Source organism: Microtus oregoni, unplaced genomic scaffold (genome assembly GCF_018167655.1).
Source record: "Microtus oregoni isolate MIOR12 unplaced genomic scaffold, Mior012 000007F_ref0000211, whole genome shotgun sequence".
Taxonomy (NCBI): domain Eukaryota; kingdom Metazoa; phylum Chordata; class Mammalia; order Rodentia; family Cricetidae; genus Microtus; species Microtus oregoni.
The window spans coordinates 12,175,681-12,203,398 of record NW_024543066.1 but is presented as its reverse complement, the minus strand read 5'-3'; the positions used below and the strand labels follow the sequence as shown (position 1 = coordinate 12,203,398).

General features: G+C 51.0%; 1 protein-coding gene across 4 annotated transcripts in view; it reads right to left on the bottom strand.

Annotated features, from left to right (window-relative positions):
- Positions 1–27,718, bottom strand: part of Cdh23 (cadherin related 23) — a 326,387-nt gene that overhangs the window by 146,765 nt on the left and 151,904 nt on the right. For 2 of the 4 annotated variants that reach the window (XM_041655414.1, XM_041655412.1), the window contains exons 9-13: positions 26,693–26,805; positions 25,119–25,307; positions 21,758–21,763; positions 7,555–7,704; positions 6,962–7,120 (exon numbers count right to left, since the gene is read on the bottom strand). In XM_041655414.1, coding sequence (XP_041511348.1) covers positions 6,962–7,120; positions 7,555–7,704; positions 21,758–21,763; positions 25,119–25,307; positions 26,693–26,805 — 617 coding nt within the window. The remainder of the gene's footprint in view (positions 1–6,961; positions 7,121–7,554; positions 7,705–21,757; positions 21,764–25,118; positions 25,308–26,692; positions 26,806–27,718) is intronic. The other 2 variants (XM_041655411.1, XM_041655413.1) reach the window with 1 other exon arrangement.

Below are 27,718 nucleotides of genomic sequence, written 5' to 3'. Positions count from 1 at the left end.
GTTGAAGACACCTGCCAAGGAGCAGGTGCAAGTCTGGGGAAGAGGGAGGATGGATGGACGGAGAGATGGGTGTGTGCTGGGTACCCGGGAGAGGGGGCTTCTTGTTGGAGATGGGCACAGTGGGCTGGCTCTTAAACAGAGGAAGGCACAGCAGGCACTAGAAAAAGAGAGGAGGAGTTGAAGAGAGGACAAGGACCTGGAATGCAGGCAGGCAGGTGTGAGGGATGCAATCAGAGCCTGGTTGCAGAGGTACTGAGTGCCAATCCAGGCCCAGAGCGCTTAAACTCAGCTGCCAGTGAGTGTCCAGGGAAGTGGTTCTCAACCTTCCTAATGCTGCATTTTTTTTTTACTACAATTCCTCATGTTGTGGTGACCCCCTAACCTTAAAATTATTTTCGTTGCTACTTCATAACTATAATGTTGCTACTGTTATGAATTGTAATGTAAATATCTGCTACTTCCGAAGGTCTTAGGCGACCCCTGGGAAGGGTCATACAGATGCAAAGGGATCATGACTCACAGGTTGAAAACCACTGGTCTAGAGCCAGTGGAGATGTCCTGCTTCTCCGGAGGGTCCATTGTGGAGGTGAACCCTACCGGTGGATCACCAGCCTCCAAGAGATTTCCGCATCTCTGACCTCAGAATCCATGAGCGTGATGATGTGGCACCGGCCGAGTTTGAGTGATTTCTAATGTGGCAATCAGCACAGAAGAAAGCTCTGTGTGAACAGAGGGCGTAGCCCGTGCGCAGCGCAGGCACCAAGTGAGTGTCTAAGGACCGGCTGGCAGATGCAGGAGTGGGTGAAAGCTGTGGAGAGCCCCTGAGTTTCTTTAAGTGGGGAATCAGAAAACTCCCGCAGCCAGGGCAAGCTCCCGTGATGAGCAGGGCCCACGCAACAGGAGCCAAAAGGCCCTGCTCAAACAGCAGGAAGAATGTTAGGTTAAGGCATCACAGGGACCTTTGAAGTTCAGGTCCCCGAGCAACTGCACAGGCTCTACACCCTGCAGCCCCTGCTCTGCCTCTTCCAGGGGTCTTGTTCTGTCCCATTGGCTGACTCCGCTGTCCTCCTCTATGTTTGGCGACTTTGAGGCTGGATCCTGCAGTTGACATAGGCAGGAGCTCAGTCCCTGTGCTAAGGGAGGAGAGCTGGAGCCCAGGAAGTCAGAGTGGGAGGCGGGGCAGGTGGAGGTCCAGAGACTGCTGCTGGGGTACATGAGGTTGACAATCACAGCTGTCACTCACCAGGGCCTTTAAGGCACTCTGTGCTCGAGCTGACCAATCTCTTATTTAAAAATTACTTCTTTCTATGTGTAGGAGGGGTGTTTTTCCTGTATGTATGTCTATGCCTCGCATGCATGTCTGATGTCCATGCCACAAGAGGGCATCAGATCCCCTGGAACTGGAGTTACAGATAGTTGTGAGCTGTCATATGGGTACTGGGAGTCAAACCCAGGTCCTCTGGAAGAGCAGGCAGTGCTCTTAACCACTGAGCCATCTCTCCAGTTCTGTCCTATTAGTCCATCACCTCCACAGCACATTCTGGAATCTAGAGGACCAGGGCACAGCTAGGTACCTGCATGGGGTCAAGTTCAGCCATCAGCAAAGTGAGAACAGGAACCTAGATCTCTGGTTCCTGTTCTTGGCCAGCATCCTCCTACAGCAGCTGTGATAGTAGGAGGTCCTCACTGAGGCTGTGGAGCAATGTGCCCTCCTCCTGGGATAGAGCGATGGGAAGGACCTGGGATAGTTTTAGGGAGCACCCTCTGAGGCAGAAGCAAGGGGTGGCTTTCTCAGATCCCCTGTCTGGGTTCTTAAATCCACTTGCTTGGGTTTAATGGGGGCGGCTGAGGTAGGAGCAGGCAGCCCCCGAACCTGCAGGCTAAGGTGCCTGGCAGTCACAGAGCTGGGAGCCAGGCCTTGCCGCTGATAGGAGAGGCCCATTGTATCAGAGCTTGACTCGATGGAACTGAAGCTGGTTCCATGAAGGCCGGCCTGGGGCAATGACATCACTTCCCCTTTCCCTTGTGCATCAGTGGTTTCTGTTAGCTGCAGGGAAGAGGCAGAGAAGAGACAAAGAGCATAGGGGCTCTGTGTTGACTGGCGGGATGGAAAGGCCAGCTTGATGGGGAGAATCTGGTTAGTTCAGGCCTTAGGATGTCTGGAACATGGGTCTTTCCCCAAAGCTTCCAGATAGAGGCTGGAGAGAGGAACAGGGTAGGTGAGAGGGTCCAGAGGAGGTGGTGGGGTCGGCTTTGGAAGGATGAGAGACACCATGTAGCTAGGAATGAGCGAAATGGAAGAAAATCCTCCTCGTATGTCACTGGGGCCCAGAGGCTCAGAGACTATCCAGGTTCTCCATCGCTGGGACAGTATCAGGACTCCAAAAGGGGCACCTGTTGGGGCTGGTCAAGACCACTGGGAACACTGAGATGACTAGGGGGCTCTCCAGAATGAGCTGAGGGTTCACATGGACCTCTTCATTCATCTTCACAACCACCCTCCTCAGCAGGATGGTAGCAAAGCATCCCCAGGACACAGAGAAGTTTCTTTCCTCAGAGAAGGAAACTGAGGTCTCATGGCTTACGACTACCAAGCTCACCATGGTAGATGTAGGCTTGCCCTCAGCTCTCAGGGTGGCAGACAGGCCAACCATAATATAAGACACTATTTGTACAACCTGTATCAGTCATACCCATTCCACCACCCCAGGCTCCCTGGCAGCCAAGGAGGCACCACTTTCTCACTGTGTAGGAAATGCAGCCAAACCCCAGAGAAAGACGGCTTGCCCCAGGAAAACAGGATTCTAGGTCCTCCTGGGTGACTTACAACCCAGACAGAGACCATAGAGGCCTCATCTGAATATATGGAAGATGGAGTGGGATGGGGGCCTGCCTTTGCTTCCTTGAGGCCAGTCTGCCTGTAGCTGGGAGGTGGTACTCAACCCTGGACAGGACAATAATGACCTTCCCAGTCAGGGCCTTCATGTGCTCGCGGCTGGCCTTCATTTTGTCTGCTCTGTCTCCTGCTGCCTCCAACCCATATGGTAGTCAGAAGAACCTGCACTATCCCAGGGGTGGCTTGCCTCCCAGACACTGTTCATCCTCAGCTCACGTCCCCTCCCCCACTGGGGAGCACAACACACGGACAGTTAAAAGTCTTGACTCTGAGCTGCTACAACTAGGCTGGGACTTGGCATTGTTTCCCAAATGCCTCCCACAAAACAGGCGAGGGCCTGGAAGTGGCTTGCTATGAAGTGGCCACGCTACCTGAACATCAGTCCAATGGGCATATTGGAGTGGATGTCAGTTTGCAACGAAGAGAGACATTTGAGGGCTCTGGCCTCAAGGAAGCGGAACCTCGGCTTCCTGCACACCATACCCCTCCCCATACGCCAGTGACAGGCCCTTTATACATGCTCTTCCCACTCTCTTGGATGTCCTCCCCTCCCCCTGTTCATCTGCTGATGTCTACTATAGTGCCTCTTTCTTACAGACGTATTCCTTGACCCTCATCTGGATCAGGTAGCCTGTAGCCATTTCTAATGGCTATCCTGCCTTCATCACAGAGAGCAATATGGGATATGAAGACTTGTTTCTCAGTGCCAGGTTCTTCAGGGCAGTGTGAGCTCTCTGAGGACTACACCCCCCCCCCCCCCCCACACACACACACTGTCTTCAGGGGCAGATAGCAAGAAGTCAGCAAAGATCTGCGGGACAAATGAATGGTTACATTCACCTTGAACATCTCCTATCATCCCATGGCACCCCCAAACCCTACCAGGCCCTTCGGACATCCTGCCACACCCTATCCTAGGACTCTTTTCTGATACAGACATTTCTGGACCACACTGAGATTCCTGTTTCCCTGGGCACAGTCCCACACCTCCCTGACTCTCTCTGCTGTAGCCCCAGTGGTAGAAATTCTCCTGGTGGTGCCTGAGGTTTTTCAGGGTCCATGTGGGGTGACCCAGCAGCCTGTTCTCTGGGATCTGCAGAGTCCTCTCTGGCTCTTCTCTGTCCTCAGCCCTGGATGCTGCTGAAGGGACTCAGAGGTCTAGCACAATATCTGAAGTTGCCTAGGAGCTTTGGGGCCCTGAACAAGCCACTTAATCCCTATCCCTCAGGCCCACTTCCTTATCTGGAGAATGGCAATTACCGGAGATACCTAACAGGTAGGAAATGATGGTCACATGATCTGTGGGTTACAGTGGGACAGTAAGAGACAGTAAGGACATAGGTCTTGGTCCTCAAGGGCCATCCCAGCCACCCCCATCACTCCCTGTCCCTAGCACAAGTGCTCTGGCTGCAACCCCAGCCACACTCAACCCATTTTTTTCTCCTTCTCAGGTGCTGTGTTGAACAAGGAAGCGCTCTTGAGGGATAGCCCAAGCAAGCAACCAGAGCTGGGATCAAGGTCAAAGTTTGACCTCTAGGTCCTTAACACCCCAACTCCCTGCTGTGGAAATTACTGGGTTCTGTAAACTTCTAAACCTGTGCTATAAATCCCAGCCAGCAGAGACACGAGAGGTCGGGCTCCACTGGTCCATCTGTAATGCCCAGGCTGGTCATGACAGCCAGCTTCCCCTGGCCACTGTCATGCAATCACTCCCCCAACCACAAAAACAGAGCTGTGGCCAGGTGGGGGGCTGGGTGAGCCCCTTGCCACAGGCTCCACTCAGCCTGCGGTGCAAATTAAAACATCTTCCTTTCTCTTTATAATTTTTTTCCTGACACAACTGCCCATGAAACATTTTAATAACACCGTGGAAAAGGTCAGAGAGAAGGAATTTCACAGTCTCTGAGCAGGCAGCTGTAACTGTGGCTCCTTCTGAGGGAGACAGGGGAAAGACAAGACCTGGATCTAAAAGGAAGGGTGATCAACATGGCCAGATGGCTAGAGTCTGATGGGTGGAGATGGGAGGCCAGAGAGGGCACAGTGTGGGTTATGGTCAGAAAACCTGCTGCCTGCCGGGAGCTAGGCAGCACCTTGGGGTGAGCGGCCCTCCAGCAGGCAGGGAGGAGAATGAGCAGAACTAGAGATGGGGATAGAAAGGTCTATGGCAGGCCTAGTAAGGCTCTGGATGCATCCAACTTGAAGGGCTCAATTCATGTTCACCCGAGGCTGGCCATACTCCTCAGCTCACGCCTCAATCTCAGCCCTGCTCCACAGGTGTTCCAACCCTCCCACCAGCTACAGCAGTGGTTCTCAACCTGTGGGTCTAACAACCCTTTTCATAGGGGTTGTATATCAGATAGCCTGCAGATCAGATATTTACATTATGGTTCATAACAACAGCAAAATCACAGTTATGAAGTAGCAATGAAATAGTTTTTTTTTAAAGCAAAGGTATGTTTAGTTTGCACGTAAAATAATTCTTGTAGTGATCAAACCATGGTGGTGGTGGTGGGGGTCACTACAACATAAAGAACTGTATTAAAGGGTGACAGCATTAGGAAAGTTAAGAAGCAATGATCTACAGGAATGTCAAATGCAAATAGAATTCTCTTCCTAGCAAGGACTCCAGGAATGAGTGCCCTGATAGCACCAGGCCTGGACTACACACTAGAACTCTTTGTCACTTGGTCCTTGACCTGTATGGATATGATCACTATTACCTGCCTGGTTTCTTTATCTTAGATTGTTTGGCACCCTTCCCCCTGACAGTCCATGGTGTGTGAGAGACACACATTCCCTTTGAGTCCTGGAGCCTTTCATACATTTTGTAGGGTAGGGCTTTGGAGGCAAAGAGAGAGTCCAGGAGCCAAAGGCAGTGAGTGATATAGTGCTGAGGTACTGCGGTGAATGCTGGGGGAGTCCAGGGCTGGGAAGCAGTGGATTCAGAGAACAGCCATAGCGGGCTCATGGTTTCCATCTGACGGCCTGACTAGCTAAACATCTGTTTGAAATATTAATAACTGTCAGATGGAAAGGCCTGGGGGCCTAGAGTTTCTCCAGACCATCTGTCTACAGAGTAAACACACTTCAGGATGGGGGCCTGCTACGGCAGGCGACATCCGCTCGGAACAAGACGTGGCAGCCAGGCCCCTGTGGGCTTCTCACGCGCAAGCATGGGGACGTGGCAACAACATTTATTGGGTACCTACGATGGGTCAGACTCTGAGCTTATAGAGTAGCATCTACCAGATTGATCTGCGCAGTAACCGATTCAAATGTATGATAGATGCCCCTTTTGCATTGCCAGGCCATACAGTCTGAACAGAACCAATCCCTATGCCCTGGCTCCACTAAGGGAAGCGTAGCCCATAGCTGGCATGGGCAGTACCAGGACGACACCTCTACTGAGAACAGTTCTGGGGTAGTGGTTGAAGCTACTGAAAAAACTTATTTTTTCCCCCACTAGCATTACTAAACTAGTAAGAAATCTGGACGAGCTTTGCTTCTCAGCCACTGCAAAAAAAGCTGAGCTGTTGCTAATGACAGATTATTGTTTAGATGAACACCTGGATACGGCCACTCCTGGACTCACGTCTTTTTTTAAGTTACACGACCTAATGCTTTCTTGGCTGAGCTGTATGAGAGTTTCTGCCTCTGGCAGTTAAGAGCCTTGAACGGCATAGACACAGTAACTGCAGGTGGGGATGAGCGCGTGGCAAAGGCCAAAGGCATCTGAGCATCAACAGACTTGCTGGACTCAGATAGAAAGGGTCACTGTCCTCAAAGATGGCCAGCACACAGTCCACTGGTTAGACGGAATTTCTAGGGCTCCTGGATCATCTGGTATGCATGACTTTCAAGGAAAAGAATAAAAAACCCCCCGAAGTATCTTTTCCTATCTTATTGCCCCATAGTCTGATCTATTTTCCCTGTTTCAAGGGGGGTCCGGACACTGTCATTCACCAACCAACAGTCTCCAGGTGCCTGGAGGCACCTGAAACCCAGATGCTCAGTGTCCCTGGGAACATGCAAGAGTTTATGGCCACTGTGGACGCAGAGACTTACCAGGACTGTCAGCACAGAGGTCCCCACAGTGATGTTCTCGTACAGGCTGACATTGTAGAGAGGCTGGCTGAAGATGGGCCGGTTGTCATTTTCATTGATGAGGGTAATCTTCACCTTGGCATAGCCCACGTGGTCAGGTACACTCTCATTGGCAAAGAGCTAGGGGGGCAGAGTAGGGTGGCATGAGCTCCCATGCATCTCTGGAGTCTTTGTTGTCTCCCATAAAACTGTTCTATGTTTAGGCTGGGTCTAACCCTGAGTATCTGCTAGAGTCAAGGCCCATGCTAGCTGTGTTCAATGAATCCTTCTGCAGGGCCTTCTTCAGGGGGAGGGAGGGGTGCTGGGTACTGGGCTGGCCAGCGTGGGTCACAGGGACACCAGAGGTGGGTCTGGTGAACTAGCCCCATATTCCCAGACATATCCTTGCCTTCCTTGAGGACTTAGCCCCTGCCATTTCTGTTGCTTCTCCGGGACAGAACCCTAGGGAGATGAGGAGAGCTGGGAGGTAGGAGTTAAGGGGGTCCTACTCCACCCTCCCCAGCCTCCCCTTCAACCTCCCCAGGTAGCCCAAGGAGATGCTGAAGGAGGCTTACGTCAAAGTCATAGCGGTCCACGGTCTCATAGTCCAGGGGGATTGCCACTCGGATGCGGATGTCTGCTTTCCCTTGGACGGAGGTGGGGGAGATGATGAAATGGTGCGAGTTGTTGCCTACCAGGTACACCTCAAACATGCTGTTCAGACCCTGGGGGAGAGTGGAGAAGCCCATCAAACAGGCTATAGAAGATCAGGGGTTGGAGCCAGAATGGAGAAGCAGAGGGTGTTGGAGGTTGAGGCTAGTAACACTGCCTTGTAGCGCAGCGGTGGAGGCACGGGCTGGGAAGGGTCTTCTTGCCCCATCTCTCTGAGTCCTGGACTTCCCTTGGATGATGCTGGCCAGCTCCATCTCCACCTCCAGCTCCTCACTTAAGGAGCCTCTTTGGATCTGTCATCCTGTCACATCCTAAGTGTACCTCTCCACGTCTATTCCGTTTCCCACCTCCTGGCCATTTCTCAACTGTGGGGTGACAAAGAGGGAGAGGAATCTGCCAACATTAAAACCCAAGGGAAGTGTTGGAAAGATGGCTCAATGCTGAGAGGGTAAAATGAGCTTGCCATCAAGCCCGAAGACATGAGTTCGATTCCCAGGACCCACAGAAGGAGAGAACTTGACAACTTGACTCCTGCAAGTTGTCCTCTGACTTCTACACACAAGTCGTGGTCCATGCAAGCCTCCCCATTACAAAATAAATAAATAAAGTGTAGGATTTAAAATATAGAAGACCCAGAAGGAGATGAAATAAGTCGTTGAAAGTAACGAAAGACAAAAAACGAGGTGACTGGAGTGGGTTGGGACTGGAGAGCACAGGAAACATGTGTTAGAAAGAACACTGGGCTGCTATATATGACATGGAAATAACCCGGGGAACTGGGTGACAAAGAACACCACCGTGTGCCTCACTCCCTGGAGACCCATTGCTAGGGCTGCTGCATCAGCAGCTCCAGTTCATTGCTTTAGGGCTCAGGGTTTTTAGCCTGGTCACTTTTCCCTGAGGGCCTCACACATATGAGGGAAGACAGCTATGGCTCATAAAGGGGTGTGTTCAGAACCACATAATCTCCATCTCTTCCAGCTGGTGGGGGGGCTGAATGGGGGTGGAGCCAGCTGACTGAGTCTGGCCTTTCTCTCTCCATAGGGTGTGCCCCCTACCAGGAGTAGCTGGCTGGCCCTGGCTACAGGTGTCCAGTGATCACCAACCTGAGATGAGCTTCTGGCTCTTACGTAGACCATCCTTCTAATGTGACACCCAATTGGACAGTGCCCCTTGTGGTTGAACACAGGGCTGCAGTGTAATCGTGGTTTCCCAGGGGACCTGGGAGAGCTCCCTTCTGCAAGCTCTTCACGGTTAAAAGGGGATGACCAGGCTTCTCTGGCCCCAGAAGCCTTTCCATGCTGAGCTGGCCTGGTCTCTGCTGCCAGGGCAGGAATTCTGAGGAACTGTAGAAGTCAGAGGCCAGGCACCTGCACCCCCTGGAGTTTTCCACCTACCCACCAGGAGGTGGAAATCTCACTGGACTAGCCAGGTGAGGCACTATCAGTTCTGAGAGCCAGGGGCAACTGTGCCTGTCCCTGGGATCGGGATTATGAACAGGATACAGGGGCCACGCACCATCAGCCCCTTTCAGCCTATTCTGGGGTCAAGGCAGGTTGTAGGGGACACTCCAGAGCCTCAAACCCAGAACAGCTTCTTAGAGACTACTGCATGGCTACTCTGAGTCTCTTGGGTTGAAGAATTTTAGGGTCTCTCTGGCAGGATCCATTCCATCAGCTGGAGGGGACCAATTAAATGCCTGAAAGGACACTAATAGCCAAAGGCAATGGAGTGTGACGGTTCTAAACAGGTGACAAGGATGCTCTCTCCCCCTGAACCCTGGACTCTTGGCCACAGTATTCACAGACCTGAGAAGGTGGCCTGCTGGGGCAGAGGGAGGTTCTTTGTGATGCCCCCCTCCCGGAGGCTTCCCTGCCCTTCAAGGCTCACTTACCAAGTTCTGTCAGTGGGAAAGGTCAAAGAGGCAGGAGACAAGGAGGAGCCACAGGTGGGAAAGAAGGAAACAGAAAAAAACAGTGAATCACTGGTCAGGGTGAAGGAGAGGGCACCCCCCCCCCCAAAGGGATCCTGGGATCCGAGCCTGTGATTCAGGCCTAGAAGCGTGAGGCCTCAGAATCCACAGCTGAGACAGGGGTGCTGGAGGAGAGAGGAAAGAGGGTGGAGCACACGCTTGGGGCGAGGCAGGGGAGGGTAGGTTATAGGAGGCCATGTTCCTCTCCTGCGCTCCTCCAGTCCAGATGACACTAGGGTTGAACTGTGAGGTGAGGCGCCATGGCCCCACATTCTGCTTCCAGAAGCCTGGAGAGAAACACCGCAGAAGTCAGCCCTTGCCTCTGCCATCTTTTTATTTTCCTGACATTCAGGAGGGAGAGGAGGAAGCCAGAAACTTGGGAAATGGTCCTCATTGTTTCATGTCACTTCCAGAGATAGCCCCTCACCCTGTTCCCAGGTCCCTGTCCCAGGAGGCCCATGCTGTGAGATAGATTTCCTTATGCGCAGACACCGCTGTCTCCCTTTGGACACATACAGAAGCATGTTCTTCCTCCCTCTTACAGCTCCGCCTTGGTGATGGCCCCTAACCATATTCGGGAGCCCCTGCTGGCTGGGATGGCAGCAGGCAGCTTTGAAGGCCTCCTGCCAGGCGAGACTCTCAGCACTTAGGAAGTGCAAAGAGCTGCTTTACCCCACCACCCATGCGTTTGTCTGTGTATGGGTGTTTGCTAGTGTAGGGTGTGTGTGTGTGTGTGTGTGTGTGTGTGTGTGTGTGTGCAGCTGAGCCTGTTCACATGAGTGTAGAGGCCAGAGAGTCAACCACAGGTGTCTTTCCTCCATTGCTCTCCAACTTGAGTTTTCAAGGCAGGTCCATTCATTGACCCTGAAACGTATCAACTGGACTAGGCTGGCTGGCTGGCTGGCTTCAGGAATCCAGCTAGCTCCGTCTCTCTCCTACCCCTATGCTGGGGTGACAGGTGCATGCCACCATGCTTAGCTGTCTTTGCATGTGGGTTCTAAGGATTTGAACTCAGGTCCTCGTGTTTGCCCAGCAGGCACCTTACTGGTAGAACTATTGCCCAGTCCTTCCTCAGTTCTCTTGAAGGCTGCAGAGTGTCCCCCATTGCATGGGCAGTCTTCTCTGTGGCCACTCAGGGATGCTGGGAGCTTCTGACACATAGTACGTATAAGAAGGTCACAGCCTTAGTGGCTCCCCCTTATATTCTTTTCCCAAGGCCAGTGGGGCATGGTGATAGTGAAGACCCTTCAGGAGATATTTGGTTCAGAGAGGTTAGGTGAACTACTCAGCGTGGCTGCAAGGTGTGGAGTGGGGTGGGGTGGGGTGGGGAGGGTCATGGTGGTGATAAGAGCCCAGGCCCAGGTTCTCAGGCCACTGGCTACAGGAGCGGGATTCTGATGCAGGATTTCCCCCACTGCAGTTCCGTACTGGTATTCCGTAAGGAGCATGTTGGCCCTGTGGCCAGCAATATCATTACCAGGGGTGACAGATGTCCTGCTGCTATGACAGAAATAACTTAAGGGAGGCACACTTTATTATGCCTCACTGGTTTAGAAGCTTCAGCTCATCACAGCAGGGAGGGGCTGGGGAGCCCCTCACCTCAAAGCAGTCAAGAAGCAGAGAGAAAGTGCCCAAGATAGTTGTTTTTGTCCACTGTCCTGCCCCGTACCCTTAAGCCAGGGTCTCTCATATTTCAGGCTACTCTTGAGCATGCCATATAGCTGAGGATGATCTCGAATTCCTGATCCACTTTCTTTTACCTCCTAAGTTCCGAGATTACAAGTATGCAATGTATGTAACATGGCTGGTTTATTCAGTTCTGGGGATGGAACCCAGGACTTCCTGCCAGGCAAGCCAAGCACTCTACCAGCTGAGCGGCAGCCTCAGTCTCCTTTTATTCTATCTTCATTCCATCTAGGCCTCTGGGCTATGGGATTGCATTGTCCATATTCAGGACCAGTCTCCTCTCCTTGATTCTCTCTGGAGATTATCGCAGACACATCCAGGAGTGGCTTTCTCAGAGTGTGGTACTGGTACCTCACAGCATCGCCATTGCCATCTCTTGGCAGCTGGCTAGAAAGGCACATTTGTTGTGGAAATTCCTTTAACTATGTAAAGATGTGTTACGTTGTCTATGCTATGGAATGGACTATTACTTTAACCATGTGAAGGTGTGTTACTTTGTTTCTGCTGCCTTGTCCAAAGGACATAAAGATGTGTTACCTTACCTTACCTGCCCAAGGCACCTGATTGGTGAAAGCTGAAAGGCTAATAGCTAGGCAGGAGAGGGATAGGTGGGGCTGGTGGGCAGACAGAATAAGTAGGAGAAATCTCAGCTAGAAAGAGAAGGGAAAAGGAGGAGAAGGAGGAGAAGGAGGAGGAGAAGGAAGAAGAGGAGGAGGAGAAGGACAAGGAGGAGGAGGAGGAGGAGAACAAGGGAGAAAAAGAGGGATATGTCTGGGGCCAGAAGCCAGGCAGGGGCCAGCCAGATATGGAGACAGCAGGGAAGTAAGATAGAAAGAAAGAAAGAAAGAAAGAAAGAAAGAAAGAAAGAAAGAGAAAAGAAGGAAGGAAGGTAAAAAGCCCCGAGGCAAAACAAAGATAAAGAGAAACAGATTAAAATAAGAGCTAGCAAAATAAAATAAGGCTGAACATTCAAAACTAATAAGTCTCTATGTCATAATTTAGGAGCTGGTTGGTAGCTCAAAAGAAAAAGCCTGGACATCTGTGGGCCACTTACTCTTCCTGGTTGAACCAGAGACTCAGGAGAGGGACCCAGTACCCTGTTGTACCAGTCCCCCATCTCAGTGTATGCCAACACGTGAGAGTCACTGGGAAGCAACGAACACTAAGGAAGGAGCAAGCGAGCACTAATTAGGATGATGTATGAGATGGGACAGAGGAGCAGAGAAAGTGGCAGAACCACATGGAGATGGGGTGCCCCGTGGCTGGGGCCAATCACGGGAACTGAAGAGCCCTTGGAAGGATGATGTGAGCACTGCAGAGCACAGTGCTTGTGTAAACCCCCAGGGCAGCTCCCTAGTCGGTCCCCATGCTTTTGGAGCATGCATGTGTATGTGCAGGTCTGGGTGCATGGGTGTGCATGCATGGGTGTGGAGGTCAGAGATCCATCTCAGGTTTCATCCTCAGGTGCCTCAGGTCCACCTTGTTTTTTGACACAGGTTTACTAAGATCTGGGGCTGCCCAATGTGGCTAAGTTGGTAAGGCTGGCTGGCCAGGGAGCCTCGGGGTACTGAATCCCAGCTCTACAGATTTTAACCATGTGCTACCATGCCTAGCTTTGAGGTGGGAGCTGGGGAATCAAACTCAAGTCCTCATTATGTGGCAGGTGCCTTACTAACTTGGCCATCTTCCCAGTCCCTTCTCTGGCCTCTCCATGTCACCTCTATGGGTCTCAGATCCTAAGGTCTGTCCTCTCCTGGATCTGGCCCTAGAGGTTCAGGCCTGACCCCTCAGTTGTCAGGACCCTGTGTGCTTCTGACCCTAGGTTTCCCAGGATCACTCTGGACCATCCCCAAATCCTCAGCCTGGCCCTTCTAGAGGGCCAGTTCCTGCCAGGCCCAAGCTGGGATCTCCTCTACTGGGTTCGGGATGTGAGAGAAAGTCATCTCGTTTGCTTAGTTGCTGCAAAACTTTTAACTACAGCCTTGGCCTGGGAGCCTTTTGTCTCAACAGCTTCCAACTTTTTGCCCCAACATGTATGACACACGCCTATGTGACATCAGCATCTGTCCAGCCCCTCTACCAGGGCCATAGAGGACAGCTATTGGAGATACACGGTCATCAAGGAAGCTTTGGAATTCCTAGCTCCCACCTCGGGTGTATGCTAAGCTGGCGTATGGGGGAGCACAGCTGTCCCCTTTCCCATGCCCCAAGTGGCAAAGACAGGGCAGGGTCCTCTCTCCCTAGCGAGCTGGGCCTCCTCTTCACACTTGCCTCTCTCTGGGGCTGCCATCCTGCTGCTCCAGGTGGCAGGAGGCATTTCCAGAGCTGTTAAGGGATGGTTCTGTTGGAAAGAGAGATAAAAAGGACATCAAAGGGGAGCCCAGTAGGTGTGGAGAGGAGCCTGGGAGGCGGGGGATTAAATTCTACTCCAGCAGTGGGAAGTGCTCGGAGGGCTGATTGGTGAGGCTGCGCTGGTCCCTAAGGTGAGCTGCAGCCGGCTCCCAAGGCCAGGGAGCCAGTGACTGCTGGCTGGAGACCTCTCCAAGGCTCACGTTTTATGTATCTTCTCCAGGAGGGGCTGCACACTGAATCATTCCTAGTCCCCTGCTGGCTTTCCCCAATTGCTCTTGTTGACTGGAGCCTTCCTGCCCCCCTGCAGAGGACAGTCCCTTATCTGCTGGCTGCCAGAAGAGGAGGCCCTGACAGTTCCCCTAACCTCACCCCCACCTACAGTGTCTGAAAGGGGAGGGCGGCAAGGAGTGGTCAGAGAAGGCCCTGCCCTTGCTCCTTGCTCCATGACTCTGTTACCATGGTCTCCTGGTCAAGTGCTAGTCTTAGTTTGTCATAGAGTGGGGTGTGTTATCATGCGCTGGGCCCTCTGCAAACGCTGGTTCTTGAGAGCCCCCACAGGAGAGGAACAAGGGACCTGCGGTGGGTGTGGCCACACACGGAGCATCCTCTGTTGAGTACCCTCCACTCCTCTGCAGTACCCAGAGTGAGGACCATCTCAGTGCACCTCCCTACCCATGCCCGGGCCTCCTCCAGGGTCTGAGACCTGCAGAGCAGTCGCTTGGACAAGCACACCTGTCCTGTTAAGGTGACTCAGTAGACTCTTTGCTCTCTGTTGCTTGTCATTGGCAGTGCCAGGCCAGTGACCTGGTGGAGCGATACAGGGGGTGAGGCTCAGTCTCTCTGGAATCTTGGTTTCTCTGTTACAGGAAATGGCTTTCCCTTTATGGACCACAACAAAAACCTCAGTCAAGACTACCATAAAGTTCCCTCTTTTTAAAAAGTAACCCTAAAAATTGGGGGATGGCTATAGCCCACTTTTACCATAAAAATCTAGATTCAATTCTGAAACTATTAAAACAACTTAGTGCCCAAATTCAAGCTTCGGTCACACCCTCATGAATAAGCCTCCGGAAAGGGGTTTTTATTAAGGAGATAAAATTCAAAACCCACTTCTACCATCCCTGGCCTAAACACCGACAGTATATCCTATTTCTGACCAAGGTGATAATAAAACTCTTAACTTTTAGGGCTCCAATCCCTAAACTTCCTTGCCAGTTTCTACCTCCTGTCCTCAACTTATCCATCTGTGGAGGGGGTACAGTGGGGCTTGCCCTCTCTGACAGGTGAACTGTGTTCTCTTCCCCAAGACAAGTGACTCCTGGGAGCTCCATGGGCTGGTAAGAGTCATTTAATTTGTACTGAGACCAAGGATAAGAAATTAGGTACAGGCAGGGTCCCCAGAGTCATTGCCATGCTCTTTAGAATGCTGCCCAGAACTCAAGACCTGGCACAGAAGAGTCCTACGACCACAGATCCAGTGGGAAACACTAAAGCTTAGAGATGGTTAAAACCAGAGCTGGGGAAATGGCTCAGTGAGTAAAGTGCTCGCTTTGCAAGCATAAAGTCCTGAGTTCGATCCCCAGCACTCATGAAAATACCAGGTGCAGGGTGCATCTGTAATGTTAGCAGGGATGATAGAAGGATTTCTGGGGTTTGCTGGCCAGTGAACCTATCAGAATTGTGAGCAGAAAGTCAACGAGAGAGTCTGTCTAAAAAAGCAAGGCAAAGAGACAGGTAACCTCTGGCTTCAACATACATGCTTCTACACATACATACAAATACCACAAACAAAGCTAAAACACCCTGAGGAGTCGGACCTGAGTCCAGGCTCAAACACCACCCGCTTCAGTTTCCTAGTTTCACACAAACGTTTTTTTTCTCCAGTGAGACCTGATTTTCTCATCTGCAAAATGGGGGAAGTGCTATCCACCCAACAGACCAATGAGGGCACACTGTGACATCCTTGTAGTTTCCGGGACAGACATTCCTCTAAGAGAGTCATTTCTGTAGTTTCAGTAGGGGTAGGGTGCGAGGGGAGGCGCGCCCTAGGAGGGCTGAGTTGAGACCTTGGCCAGGGATGGGAGGGGCAGGCAGAGGAGGACCCGCAGTGGGATATGTGTAGGGGGTACAGGGACCATCCACTCCCTCTCAGCAAGGACTGCACGGCTCTCTACTCTTGCTCTTTGTCGAGCTCATCCGTGCTATTGAGTGGCAGAAAATCAAAGCTGACAAGATGTGTTCTTTATCGCCCCTTTGTCCACCCTTCCACTTAATTAATCCCAATCAGACATGGCGAAGCGGCCTTGGCAGGGCCCCATTTCCCTTAGAGTCAGCTGCTTCTCCCTTGTACCGCTCTAGCTAAACACCAGTCCCTCCTGCCTGCCCCAAGCCACTGTCTTGTACCCACTGCACCCAGGCTGCCTATTTGGGTGACAAAATCTAGAAGACAGTAGAGGACCCCACTGTCTCTAGTTCCCCTTGGGGACCACAGAGGTAACAGTCTCCCATGGTCAGTTGTTGGGTCCCACTGCCCTTTCCTGAGTTCTAGGTCTGCCTGGCCCCCAGCAGTTCAGAGAGTCCCCTTCTCTCTGCACAGAGACAAGCTAATACCTTGCTTCTGGCTCTCCTCTCACCCCAAGACCTGCCTTCCCAGTCTGGGCCTCTGAGCAGTCAGGACTAAAGCTGGGAATGTGTCTTCTCTGGAGCCACCACCCATTGCTGGATGATGGAGAAAGATATCTTTCCTCCTGCCTCAGTTTCCCAGACTGTAACATGGTACTCTTGCCTCGGGGACTTCTTCTACACACTCATGAATTACTTAATATCCTAGAATTGAAGCATTCCTCCCACCCTTTCTCTCTCTCTCTTTCTCCCTCTTTCTTTTCCTTCCTTCATTTTTTAAAAAAGTTATTTATACAGTATTCTGTCTGCATGTATGCCTGCAAGCCATAAATGGGCACCTGATCTTATTACAGATGGTTGTAACACCATGTGGTTGCTGGGAACTGAACTCAGGACCTTTGGAAGAGCATGCAGCGCTCATAACCACTGAGTCATCTCTCCAGCCCCCATCCCATCTTTTTTTTCTCTCTCTGCTCCTCGCTGTGCCCCTTTGCTCATCCTTCCTTCACTTCCTGTCTGAAACTGTAGACACTTAGTGTCACCCCCCCCCCAGACCATACACACGTTAAAACCCCACTCTCAAAGGAGGGCAGACCTTTGGGAGGTGATTTGTGTGTGGGGTAGCATCTTTCAGAATAGGATGCCATGTCTTGATGGCACTTAATGAAAGGAACCCCAGAGCCATCCTTGCCCTGTCAACACAGGAACACAGGCAGAAGATGACTACCTACATGACTACCTACAAACCAGGAAGTGTCTCTTGCCACACAACCTAATCCTCCATGTCCTTGGGCTTAGACTCTCCTGCCTCTGTACAGAGGCAAGGGAGCCCCTTTGTTATTCTAGTCCAGATGGACAAGACCCTCTCTTTCCTTCTCCTATTTCTCCTCTTTCTCTTCTCCCCTGCGTACACCCCCACACCCTGCACTAGTCCCGCTGCCTCGGGTTATCCATCGAATTCCACACACGCCTGCACAGATGGGATCAATCCGAGGCTGCCTTGCCTTCAGCTTATCTCTGCTCCAAATGATTGATTTTCCCTCTTTAAGAGTAATTTGCTGGCGAATTCCACGTATTGGAAAGGAAAAAAAAATGTCCTGTGAAATCTAATTCAACCCGACTGGCAGCTGGCACTTTCAAGGAAGAACACTAGACAACCGTCATGTTCACCCCGGATGGGTGTAGCGCTGTGGAAGGTGGCAGGTGTTCTTCACCTGTGCAAGCACACCTCCTTCCGCCTGCCCCAGCGCTTTTGGGAGTCATAATATGCTTCCATGGAGGCCAGTGGAGGTGTGTTTGAATTAACAGCTTCCACTTTGTAGCCCATGGCCAAGTGCATTGTGGGAATCTCTCAAAACCTGGCTACAGTCCTAGCCTTCAGTCTATTGCCTTGAGGCTTCCTCCCTCCCTCCTTCCTTCCCTCCCTCCTTCCCTCCCTCCCTTCCCCTTCTTATTTTTGAGCACAGAGTCCATACTCTTGTGGCCCAGCACAGACAGTTGAGCTCTGCTACCTCATTTCCCTTTCCATTCTACTTTGTCTGCCTCAGTTTCCCCACTGTGGCCATGAGTTGCCTGTCAGGCTGAATCAGAGATGCCTTTCTGTCGTATGAAAACTATATACTTGCTGATTTATGACAGTGATGTCATTTGGTCAAAAGCCCCATAGGTGCTGTTGATGCTGGCTCCTCTCAGCTCATCTCTTCTGGGGGATGTTGGGAACATCTTCAATACTTCATAAATTAACATGCAGTATAATTAACATTTTTGTTCTACAGTTCTATGGCTAACAATACATGTATAGACTCCTGTCTGACCACTAAGCTAAAACAATTTTACTCATTCCACCCGGCAAAAAAATCCTGCCTTTTCCTACTTCTTTGTAGCTCCTGCCATCAACCACTGAGCTCCTCTGCTCTTTGGGAATGCCATTATGTCATGTAGACTCATGTGACTCTATTACCTGGTACCCAGCTCCTCTCAGGACGAAGCCCTTGAATATATACCTGATTCTCCCTTATGCTACCATCTCTATCTTGTGTGTGTGTGTGCATGTGTATGTGTGTAGGACCATATCAGGTGTCCTCAACTATTTTTGATTTTATTTTGAAAGTGTCCTCAACACTTGAATTTTTGAGACACAAGCACTTACTGAACCTGGAGTTTACTAATTCAGCTAGGCTGGTAAGCCAGCAAGCTCTGGAGACCTCCTGTCTGCTTCTCCAGTGCTGGGATTGTGTACGTGCTCCTCCTTAAGACAGAGGCATGCTCCTGCCTCAGAGTCATGCCCTCAGGCTGTCTTCTGCCTAGAATATCCTTCCACTAAGTGTTTCCACTTCAGAGGTCTGTCTTTCAGTGACATCTTAGTAGCGAGGACGCTCCTAAGAGCTCCTTCCCCTAGATCATCTCCAACATCACTCACTCATTCTCTTTCTTTGGAGACAGAATTTTCCCATCCTCAGCTGGCCTTGAAGTTGCTAACTGGTAAGCTAGCAGAGGATGGCCTTGAACTTCTGACCCTCCTGCTTCCTCCTCCAAGTGCCGAGATTGCTTGCAGGTGTGTACCTGTGTACCCTCACTCCTGCTTTACGCAGCACTGGGGACTGAACCCAGGGCTTCCTACGTGCAAGGCAAGCACTCTACCCTCACACATCCTAGGTGGTCTCTCTAGCTCAATGGCATCCCAGCACTTAAATTATTATTTTTTAATTTAGAGCCAAGGTTCTGGTTGACTTAAGACTCACTGCTTCCCTGCCTTGACCTCCCTGGGAGTTGAACAACAGGCATGTGCCACCTGCCTGCCTTGCTCAGCTCTTTAGTCCCCCACTTTGGGAGCTGAAGCTGTCCATGAAGAGCAGCAATGTCGGGTGTTGAGATGAGCAATGCGAATGAAGTGGGCAGGCAGAGGAGCATGGGAAAAAGGCATTATGTTCTAGTGTGAATGGGCCTCAGAGAAAGGGTGCCATGGTAGGTGTGAACCAGGCCACAGACAGTCTAAGCGTGGTGGACAGGGTTTGCCAGCTGCTTCTGTTCCCACAGGAGCTTTCAGAAGACCAAGTGCTGTCTTAGGGGTGCGCATTTTCATATAAAATGAATGCCACTACTTCCCACTGAGTCCTGCTTAGATTTGGGTGTGGAGGATCATGGGAAGGGTCTGCCTGGGAAACAGATAAAAGCAACAAGTCCACAGACCCAACACGACAGACAGATGAGTGCCTGCTGTAGTCCAGGGAACTTAGTCCGGCAATGGCAGGGCCCAGGCACACTGACACCAGAGCTGCCAAATGGGTTTATCGCCCAACCCTACTCCCACCAGGCAGGGACCAGTGCTGTTCACAAGCTAATTACGTTCACGATGACACGATGTGAGGAGGTATCTGAGTCATACCAGGCCACCCCTCTGGTCCTCAGGGAGGCTGGAGCTCTGCCAGCTGGGAGGAATCACACGGTGGGGATGCAAGGATGCAGTCAAAGCCAGGAAAATCCCAGTAATCACAATCACAGCAAGAAGAGCCTCCACAAAGGCAACCGGGGAGAAATTAATGGGAAATGCAGACGGGGCTGTCCTGCTCCTGAGGCATCCCTTCTAGAGCGGATAGGCATTGGAGGCAACAGATATTTTCCTGGAGAGCCTCAATCTTGCGGGAGGGACCAGGACCTGTAAGCAGAAGTTACTGCCTCGGTTTCTCCCCGGATCAGAGGCCTCTCCCTGTTCTTTCTCACAGCTGGGTGAGTGACAGGGGACCCTGGAGGCGTCACTTCTCACTTCCTTCCTGGTTTGTAGGAGTGGCCTAGGGGTGAGTGATTCCAGCTACATCTTAGTTACTTGCCTAGAAGGGCTGGGGAGGGGGTGGGTGACTAGACAATGGACGGCCATAAACTCCCAGTGAGAACCACTGCCCCCTGGCAGCCTGGCCTCACGCCCCTTCGCTTTGCTCCTAGAGTTTGACTTCTTAAAAAAAAGGCTTAGACAATTGAATTCAGGGTAGCTGTGGTTACTTTCCAAAGGGGTAAGGATGGGGAGGCCCTATGCTTACAGGGCCTAGAGGAACAGTGGTCTGAGTGGCAGATACTCAGCCGAATGTGACGGGGCCAAGAGCCTTGCTTCCACCCAGGGCTGCAGAGGCACGTGGCTCAGAATGCTTATGGACTCAAACCTCAGAAAGCCAGCCTTGTCAAAACAAACAAAAATAAAAACCCAAACAAAACCCTGGTAGCAGTAGGGCTGGAGGGGAGAGGAGGGGAGGGAGAGAAGTAGGACGGGGGAAGGTTTCAGATAGTGAAGACAGGGATTTAGCAGGGGTTTGCTTATCCTCTTTTTATGCTGTGGGTCCTCTGGAAGCCTGCAGAAGCACACTGGTCTCCTAAGAGTTCCTTTTTCTTTTTTAACAGGATCCCTATCGTTTGGTATATGCAGTGTTGAGACTTGAACCCAGGACCTCGTGTATGCTAGTCAGGTACTCTACCAACAGAGCCACACCCCTACCCTCTCAGAATGCTTTTGATTGCATACGATAAACTACAAAGTCCACCAAGTCAACTGGCGACTTTGAAACAGTTATCCAAGTACTGTTAAAGGGGCAGTGTGGTCAGACATGTGCTTTGGAATTCATTCAGCCAGGATTTTAGAGGCAGGGCTGCGATTAGGCTGTGATTTCAAACCAGGGTCAGGATATTGAGGTTCCTGGGATAAAGTGATAAGAAAATATCAGAGGTTTTACTGAGGTCAAAGTCACAGACCCTGCATCTAGGTCCATAACAAAAACCAGGAGGCGCTGACATTAGTGAGAACAAACACACAGGCTTGTCTTCATTTCCGGTCCGGGTGCCTTAGAGGGCCAGTGGGCTGCCTGCCCCTATATAGCACAGAAACTCCTGGACCAGAAGGCAGAGTTCCAGAGGTGACAGAGGAGGCACATAGCAAGACCACAGCCTTCACGGTCTATGTGGGGAGGGCACGGAGGAACACAGCCTGAACCAACCCACTCACAGGAGTAAATGCAAAAGTGAGTGTACATAAATACAAGGCTGGGCTGCTGACAGGCCTAGAACACACGTGGAATGGAAAATCAGGGCGATGAATAAATATAGCCCCTGACCTGAGACTAGCAAGTGAACCATCTTCCATCCCCTCTTCACGCCCCCCCCCATCCCTCACCAACTGAGCATCCTGGAATATTCTCCCCGCCATCCTCTTTCCTTGATTACAGGGTGGTAAAGCCTTTTCCTTGGGCAGGTGGGTAATTTGGCTTCTTTTTTCCCTTCCCTTATGCCCCTCAAACAAATTAATTGTGTCATTTGCCTGAAATAAGAACACATTTATGCCAGATGTGTCCCTGGTCACCTATCTGGCACAGGGCCTCTTTTCTTTCCCCAGCCCCTCCTGCCAGCCATGAGGAGCTAGGAGGGCCCACTGTGGGCCAAGTATTTGAACTGCTTTACACGGGGTGTTTCAGCCCAAAGTCTGATGGAATGACTAGATTCTTACCCCTGTATTCCCCAGGGGCCCTCTGCTGCTGGAGGCCATCTGCCTCTTGTAGGGACCCCTGAGGACAGAGGTTCTTGCTTTTCTTTGAAGTCCAGGCAGAGTCCACGCTCTCCCTCTTCTGCCTTCTTTAACTACACATGCCCACTCACTTCTGGGCTGTGACGTCCTTGCCATGTCCCCAGCAGCAGTGCAGAGGTGGACAGCAACTGAGTTTGGGGGAAGCGGGGTGGGAGAATGGGACAGCCGTATCTCCAAATAAAGAGCCTGAGACTTGGGTAGGAAATCCGGAATTGACAGACCAACGTCATCCAAACTGCAATACATTTGCTGTGTGACCTTGGGCAAGGCCCTTAACTTTTCTGAATCTTTCTTTTCTGACAAGGGCAAAAATCACATCCAAGGACTGCCTCTACTGTGGCACCCCTAGAGCTCTGGGGGTGGGGCACTTGAAACCACAGAGGCGGCGAGAGTGAAGCTTGCCACAGCCTTTAATTTGAAGCAGAGATGGGTCCGCACCAAGGCTGACTTCCGGGCTCGGGCTCCTGCCTTCCTTCTCCAGGTTCTCACCCCCACACCTGCATCCCAACCATCTATTTGCATCTCAGCTGTCACACAGGACAAAAAGCAGCTGCTGCTGACTCCAGCCCACTGCAGCTCTTTCTTCCCTGCTTTCCGGAGTTTTCTAGAGCCTGGCAAAGGTGAAGAAATCACCTGGAGACTAAGGCTGGGAGTCCTTGAGGCTAGCCAGGGCCCATTTCTAGCCCCTGGGCTATGGGGCACAGTGCACTGGAACCTGAGGGGTAGTGATAGCTTCTGCTAAATCTTGGATCTGGAGGCACTGGAGGTACCGCTAGCCTTTCTGAGATAAATTAACATCCTAAGTAGGAACCACTGCCACAAAGTTCCCCTTTCTGTTTTCATGGTCACTCTCTACTGCCCCACAGTGGACTGCTGAGGTCAGTCTGTCCCAGGCAGCCTCTATGACCTAGCCTGGAAGAAGTCCATCTTCTGGCTGTCCTTAGCATCTGTTGGGCAGATACTGAGCAATGCATGTCTCTATCCATAGAGCTCTGGATAGAGTGTGAGACATGACCGTCTGCTCATCAAACCCATTTCGGCCATGGCCTGTGCGTCTTGCATCCTGTAGCTCCTACAGCCTTCAGACCCACCAGCGGGACTACCAGTCAGGATTTGGGGAGGCTGTCACACTCATCACCATGTGACTACCACTGTGGGGACAGCCCAAGACTGCCTACGGTTCTGTAGCACCTGTGACAAGAGGTCTGACCTCTCCTCCTGCGTTCAGATTTGTTCACTTTGGCCAGAAAGATGGCTTAGCTAGTAGAGGTGCTTGTCACTAAGGTTGATGATCTGAGTTCAAGTCTTGGATCCTATATTGTGGAAGGAGAGAACTGACTCCCCAACGTTGACCTCTGACTTACAGATGTAGCTCAGTGCACCCACGCCATTCCCACTAAATAAATAGTCAAATAATTTGCTTTGTGGTCTCTACCCTATGGCTGTTCCTCATCTTCCTGCACCTAAGTACTGCTGATTGAGTTGGCTAACGCTCAGCCAGAGCAGGACTCCCATCTGGTAACCTGACAGAATGAGCTTGTGCCTTAGGGTTAATTTGTTACTACAGCAGAGTTGGACAGATACAGTATCATTCTTTCTTCCTAAACACAGGAGCAGGGGTGGCTCTGACAGGATCATAAACACCCCCTAGGCTACAGAGCTAGTCAATGGGGGCTTACCCTCAGGTTCATTGGGCAAAAAGCCCATGCTGCCTCCAAAACCAAGTATAAGCATCCTGCCTGAGTCCCAGCTCTCTTGCTTCTACCCCAGCCCAAACCTTGCATTGCCTGTGTGGGTCACATCCCGCTATGCGGTCTGTTTGCAAGTTCTTGCCTCTGGGCCTCTATGGAGCACTAGTATTCCTGCATGCCTTGGCTCAGTTCAAGACCCCTCTCCCCAGAGAGCCTTCCTGATCCTCTAACCCAAGGACCCTACTCTTCAGCTGATCACTCATGGCCTATAATCCCTGGGCCTTGGATGCTACAAAGGTACAGGTGTTTCTTGTTCCTCAGGTATCACTATTCCCCAGAAACCTAGAAAGGACTTTATTCTGAGGCTCTCATGCATAGTATATGTGCATGCACATGCATGTGCGTGTGTGTGTGTTGTGGAAGCTCACTGCAGACACTTCCGACATTCCAGGGGGTACTGGATGAAACACTAGAATATGAGAAAATATTAGAACTGCTTTTCAGCATCCTTAAGCAATAGGAGTTGGCAAGATGAGGGTGCCAGATCCCTACGTGAGAAAGGAGTAACTATTACACCAGAAGGAGTCAGCCGGCTTGTTAATATATATATTTTGGGGGTGAGGCAAGGTCTCAAGGAGCCCAGGCTGGCCTTGAATTCACTGTGTAGTCAAGTATGACCTCTGAACTTCTGATCTACCTTCTTCTACTTCCTGACTCCTAGGATTATGGGCATGTATGACCACACTCAGATTATGTGGTACTAGTCACTGAACCTGGGGACTTGTGTGTGCTAGGCAAGTATTATACCAGCGAGGCCACATCTCTAAGCCACCTCTGCTTTTAGAAACGCTTACACTTTTGCTGCAGCTATTTAAAATAGCCATACTACAGGCCACTTGGAATTGGGACCCTTTATACTTGTTCCCAGTAATCAGTAGAGGCTTAGTATGTGCTTTGCTTATCTCTGATAGGTTAGGATGAATGACTCAGCAGGAGATGGAAGTGGGACACACACACACACACACACACGAAGCTAGATACCCATATAGCTTGGTCCTGGTGAATGTGTCTAGCTGGGAATAGCCAACTGGAGCTGGTGAGATGAGGGTAGCAGGTCCCGTGGGAAAGGGCTATTACACTAAAAGCAGGAATCAGTTTTTATACAGCCTCTCTACCCTAGGTGCAAACATCCAGGCAGGACACAGGTTGATGTATGTTTAGAAAAATAGCTATATTAATGTATGCATTATAATATCCATTTTGAATCAGTCCAGTGGCTATGGATATATACATATACACCCCCCCCCCGTGTGTGTATGTGTGTATGTGCGTGTGTGTGTGTGTGTGTGTGTGTGTGTGGTCACACATTGGAAGTGTAAGCACGGATGTCCTCCCAGGGTTTAGATGACAGCCTATAACAGCATAGAGACGACTACACAGCAGGGGAGGGCGCACAGTAATGGCTGTTTCTATTTCTCCACTGAGGACCCAGAATCCCAGAGACTCCTGATACCTGTCCTAGTGCTGCACAAAGCAGTCAGAGCGGCGAATGCAGATGGGCCATGTGCTCCAGCAACTCACCTCATCCTTGTCCACCACCTGGATGAAGAGCGGGAGGGCAAAGCCAACCTGCGCCAGCTCAGTAATGGCCACACTGTACTCAGAGCTATTGAACTCTGGGGCGTTATCATTGATGTCAATCACCAGGATGTTGAAGGTTGTGGTGACTGTGGCATCTGACGGGGTTCGGTCATCATTCAGCTCAGTGCCCTGCAGACAGAGGAAGACATCCACAGTCACAAAAACCAGCTGTTACCCATTTAGGATGTGCTCGGCACTAGATCATGTATATCGGGGTGAATTAGCCCATTAAATCCCCACCCCGGTCCCAGGAAGATGGTTCCATCTTCTGCATTCCATGTTACAGGTAAGGGCATCGAGGCTCAGAGAGGTGAGGGCATTTGTATCATGAAGAATGGCCTGAGTAGATCTCAAACTCAGGCAGTGGGATTCTGGAACCATCTAGGAGGTGGGCAGGAGGATCGGACAGATTTCATACTGACTGAGGGGGGCAAGGAAAAACCAATCAGCTCTGAAGATGGTATAATCAGGGCTTCTGCTTTATAATACCCACAGATGGAGACTGACTGAGTCGCTGCTGTGGTCCTAACATCACCAGGTCTGAGAAGTTCTGAGTGAGATGCAGGAAGGATCTAGATGTCTGGAGGTCCACAGCCCCAGGTCTCAGAGCACCATTTTCTAGTTCTGATCCCAGACACTCTGAGAGAGAGCTGGTAGCATCTGCCACCAGACCCAGAGATAAAGTGTCCAGGCCACTGGCATGTTCAGCTAACATTGTGTTAAAGGTGCGAACCCTGAACTCTGAGGCCCCAAGTGAGGCGGAGGTAGAACTGGGTGAAGGGGTGGGCTCTCTTCTTCTTTCTTTTCCCTTGGCCTCCTTGGGATGAAGCAAAATATGAAGAAGGTCTGAGGTCGGGGTGTGTGTGTAGCTAGGAATATGTGAGGGACACTGTTTACATGTCCCCCTGGAGACTCATCCCTGCACCCAGGAGAGGGGAAGGAGCTGGTGAACCACGAGAGTCAAGAGGCCCATCGCTGCCTCAGGACTTCTCAAGGCCAAGGGGGTCCAGGCAAGGCCAGCCTGTGCCCATCCCTTCTATGCAGATCTTTCTCAGGGCCTCTTGCCTACCTTAGTCCCTTCCGCCACTGCTATATGCCTGGGTTTTGGCAGCCCTTGTACCCTCCCCCCAGGATCCACTCCCTAGCCTTCCCAGGGAACGGCTCAGCAAGCCATTGATTTCAATTAAAACTGGCCATGAGTGGCAGGTAGCAGCAAGGGACAACAATGCTGGCACCTTTTCCACAGCTTCCAGGTGGAGACCCCAAGCTCCTAGCCCTTCTTCTACAGCCTGCTGTTGGCTAAGCTGGGGTAGCATCACCCCTAAAAGGGATATAGATGTTCCAGCTGGTGCAGGCATTGTAGTGTGTGTGAAATGCGGGGCAGCCTGGCATTTACAACCTCAGTCCCCTTTGGACTGTTCTCCAGTCCCCTCCGGACTGTCCTCTGAACTGCCAGGGATGGCCTCAGGCTCCACAGTGGTCTAGAAGGTGTGGTATCTGTCCAGGGTTCTCACCTTCACTGTCAGGATGAAGCCATGACTGTACAGGGGGTTCTCCCGATCCAGCAGGCCATTCAGGGTGAGAGCCCCACTGATGTAGTCCAGGGCAAAAATGCTGTTGGTATTTCCTGCAAGACAGAATCCCAGAGCCATGAGAGGCTGGCAGAGAGGTGTAGAGTCAAGGCATACACTCCTCTGCAGGGGGTCAAATTCAGTAGTCTCTGACAGGGGTAGACAGCCTTGAATCAGAAACAGATTACAGTACCCTCCCGGGGCTCCACCTTCCCTTCTGAGCCAGTCAAAAAGTCTCCTTTCGGTGCTGGCAAATACAACACTGAATATTATTTTTCTTTTTTAAAAAAATGTTTTTGAGGCAGGGTCTCAGGTGTCCTAGGTTGACCTTGAACTCCCTATGTAGCCAAAGATGGCCTTGATTTCTGCTTCCACATCTGGAGTGTCGGAATACGGGGTATGCTGCACCTGGTGTAAGCAGTGCTGGGGACCAAAGACAGGATTCACACACGCTAGGCAAGCACTCTGACTGGGCCATGTCAGGCCTCGTTTTCCTTTAGAACAGAGCCTTCCAAAGAGGGCAGAATCCAGGCAGGACACAGTAGACACGTTGGGTTCTTTTGTGGTCATTTTTCATGTAAAATAATAATAACAACAATAATAATTATATTAAATATAATAATTATTGATAATAACAATATATAAAATAATGATAATAACAATAATTAAATATAATAATTATTGTTATTATCATTCAGTCTGTGGGTATAGTCACGCACATCATGGTGTGCATGTGGAGGTCAGGGGACAAGTTTGTGAAGTCGGTTCTTTCTGTCTTTACATGGGTTCTGGGGACCAAACTCAGCTAGTCGGGTTCATCAGGCAAGAGCCTTTACCCGTCGAGCCATCTCTCTGCCCAATTTTGTGCTCATTTTATGGTTCCATTCTATTCTATTCTGGTCTATTCATTCTAATCCTGACTTTTTATGGCAATGGTACGAGGGTTTGCTTTTTTTTTTTTGTTAAATG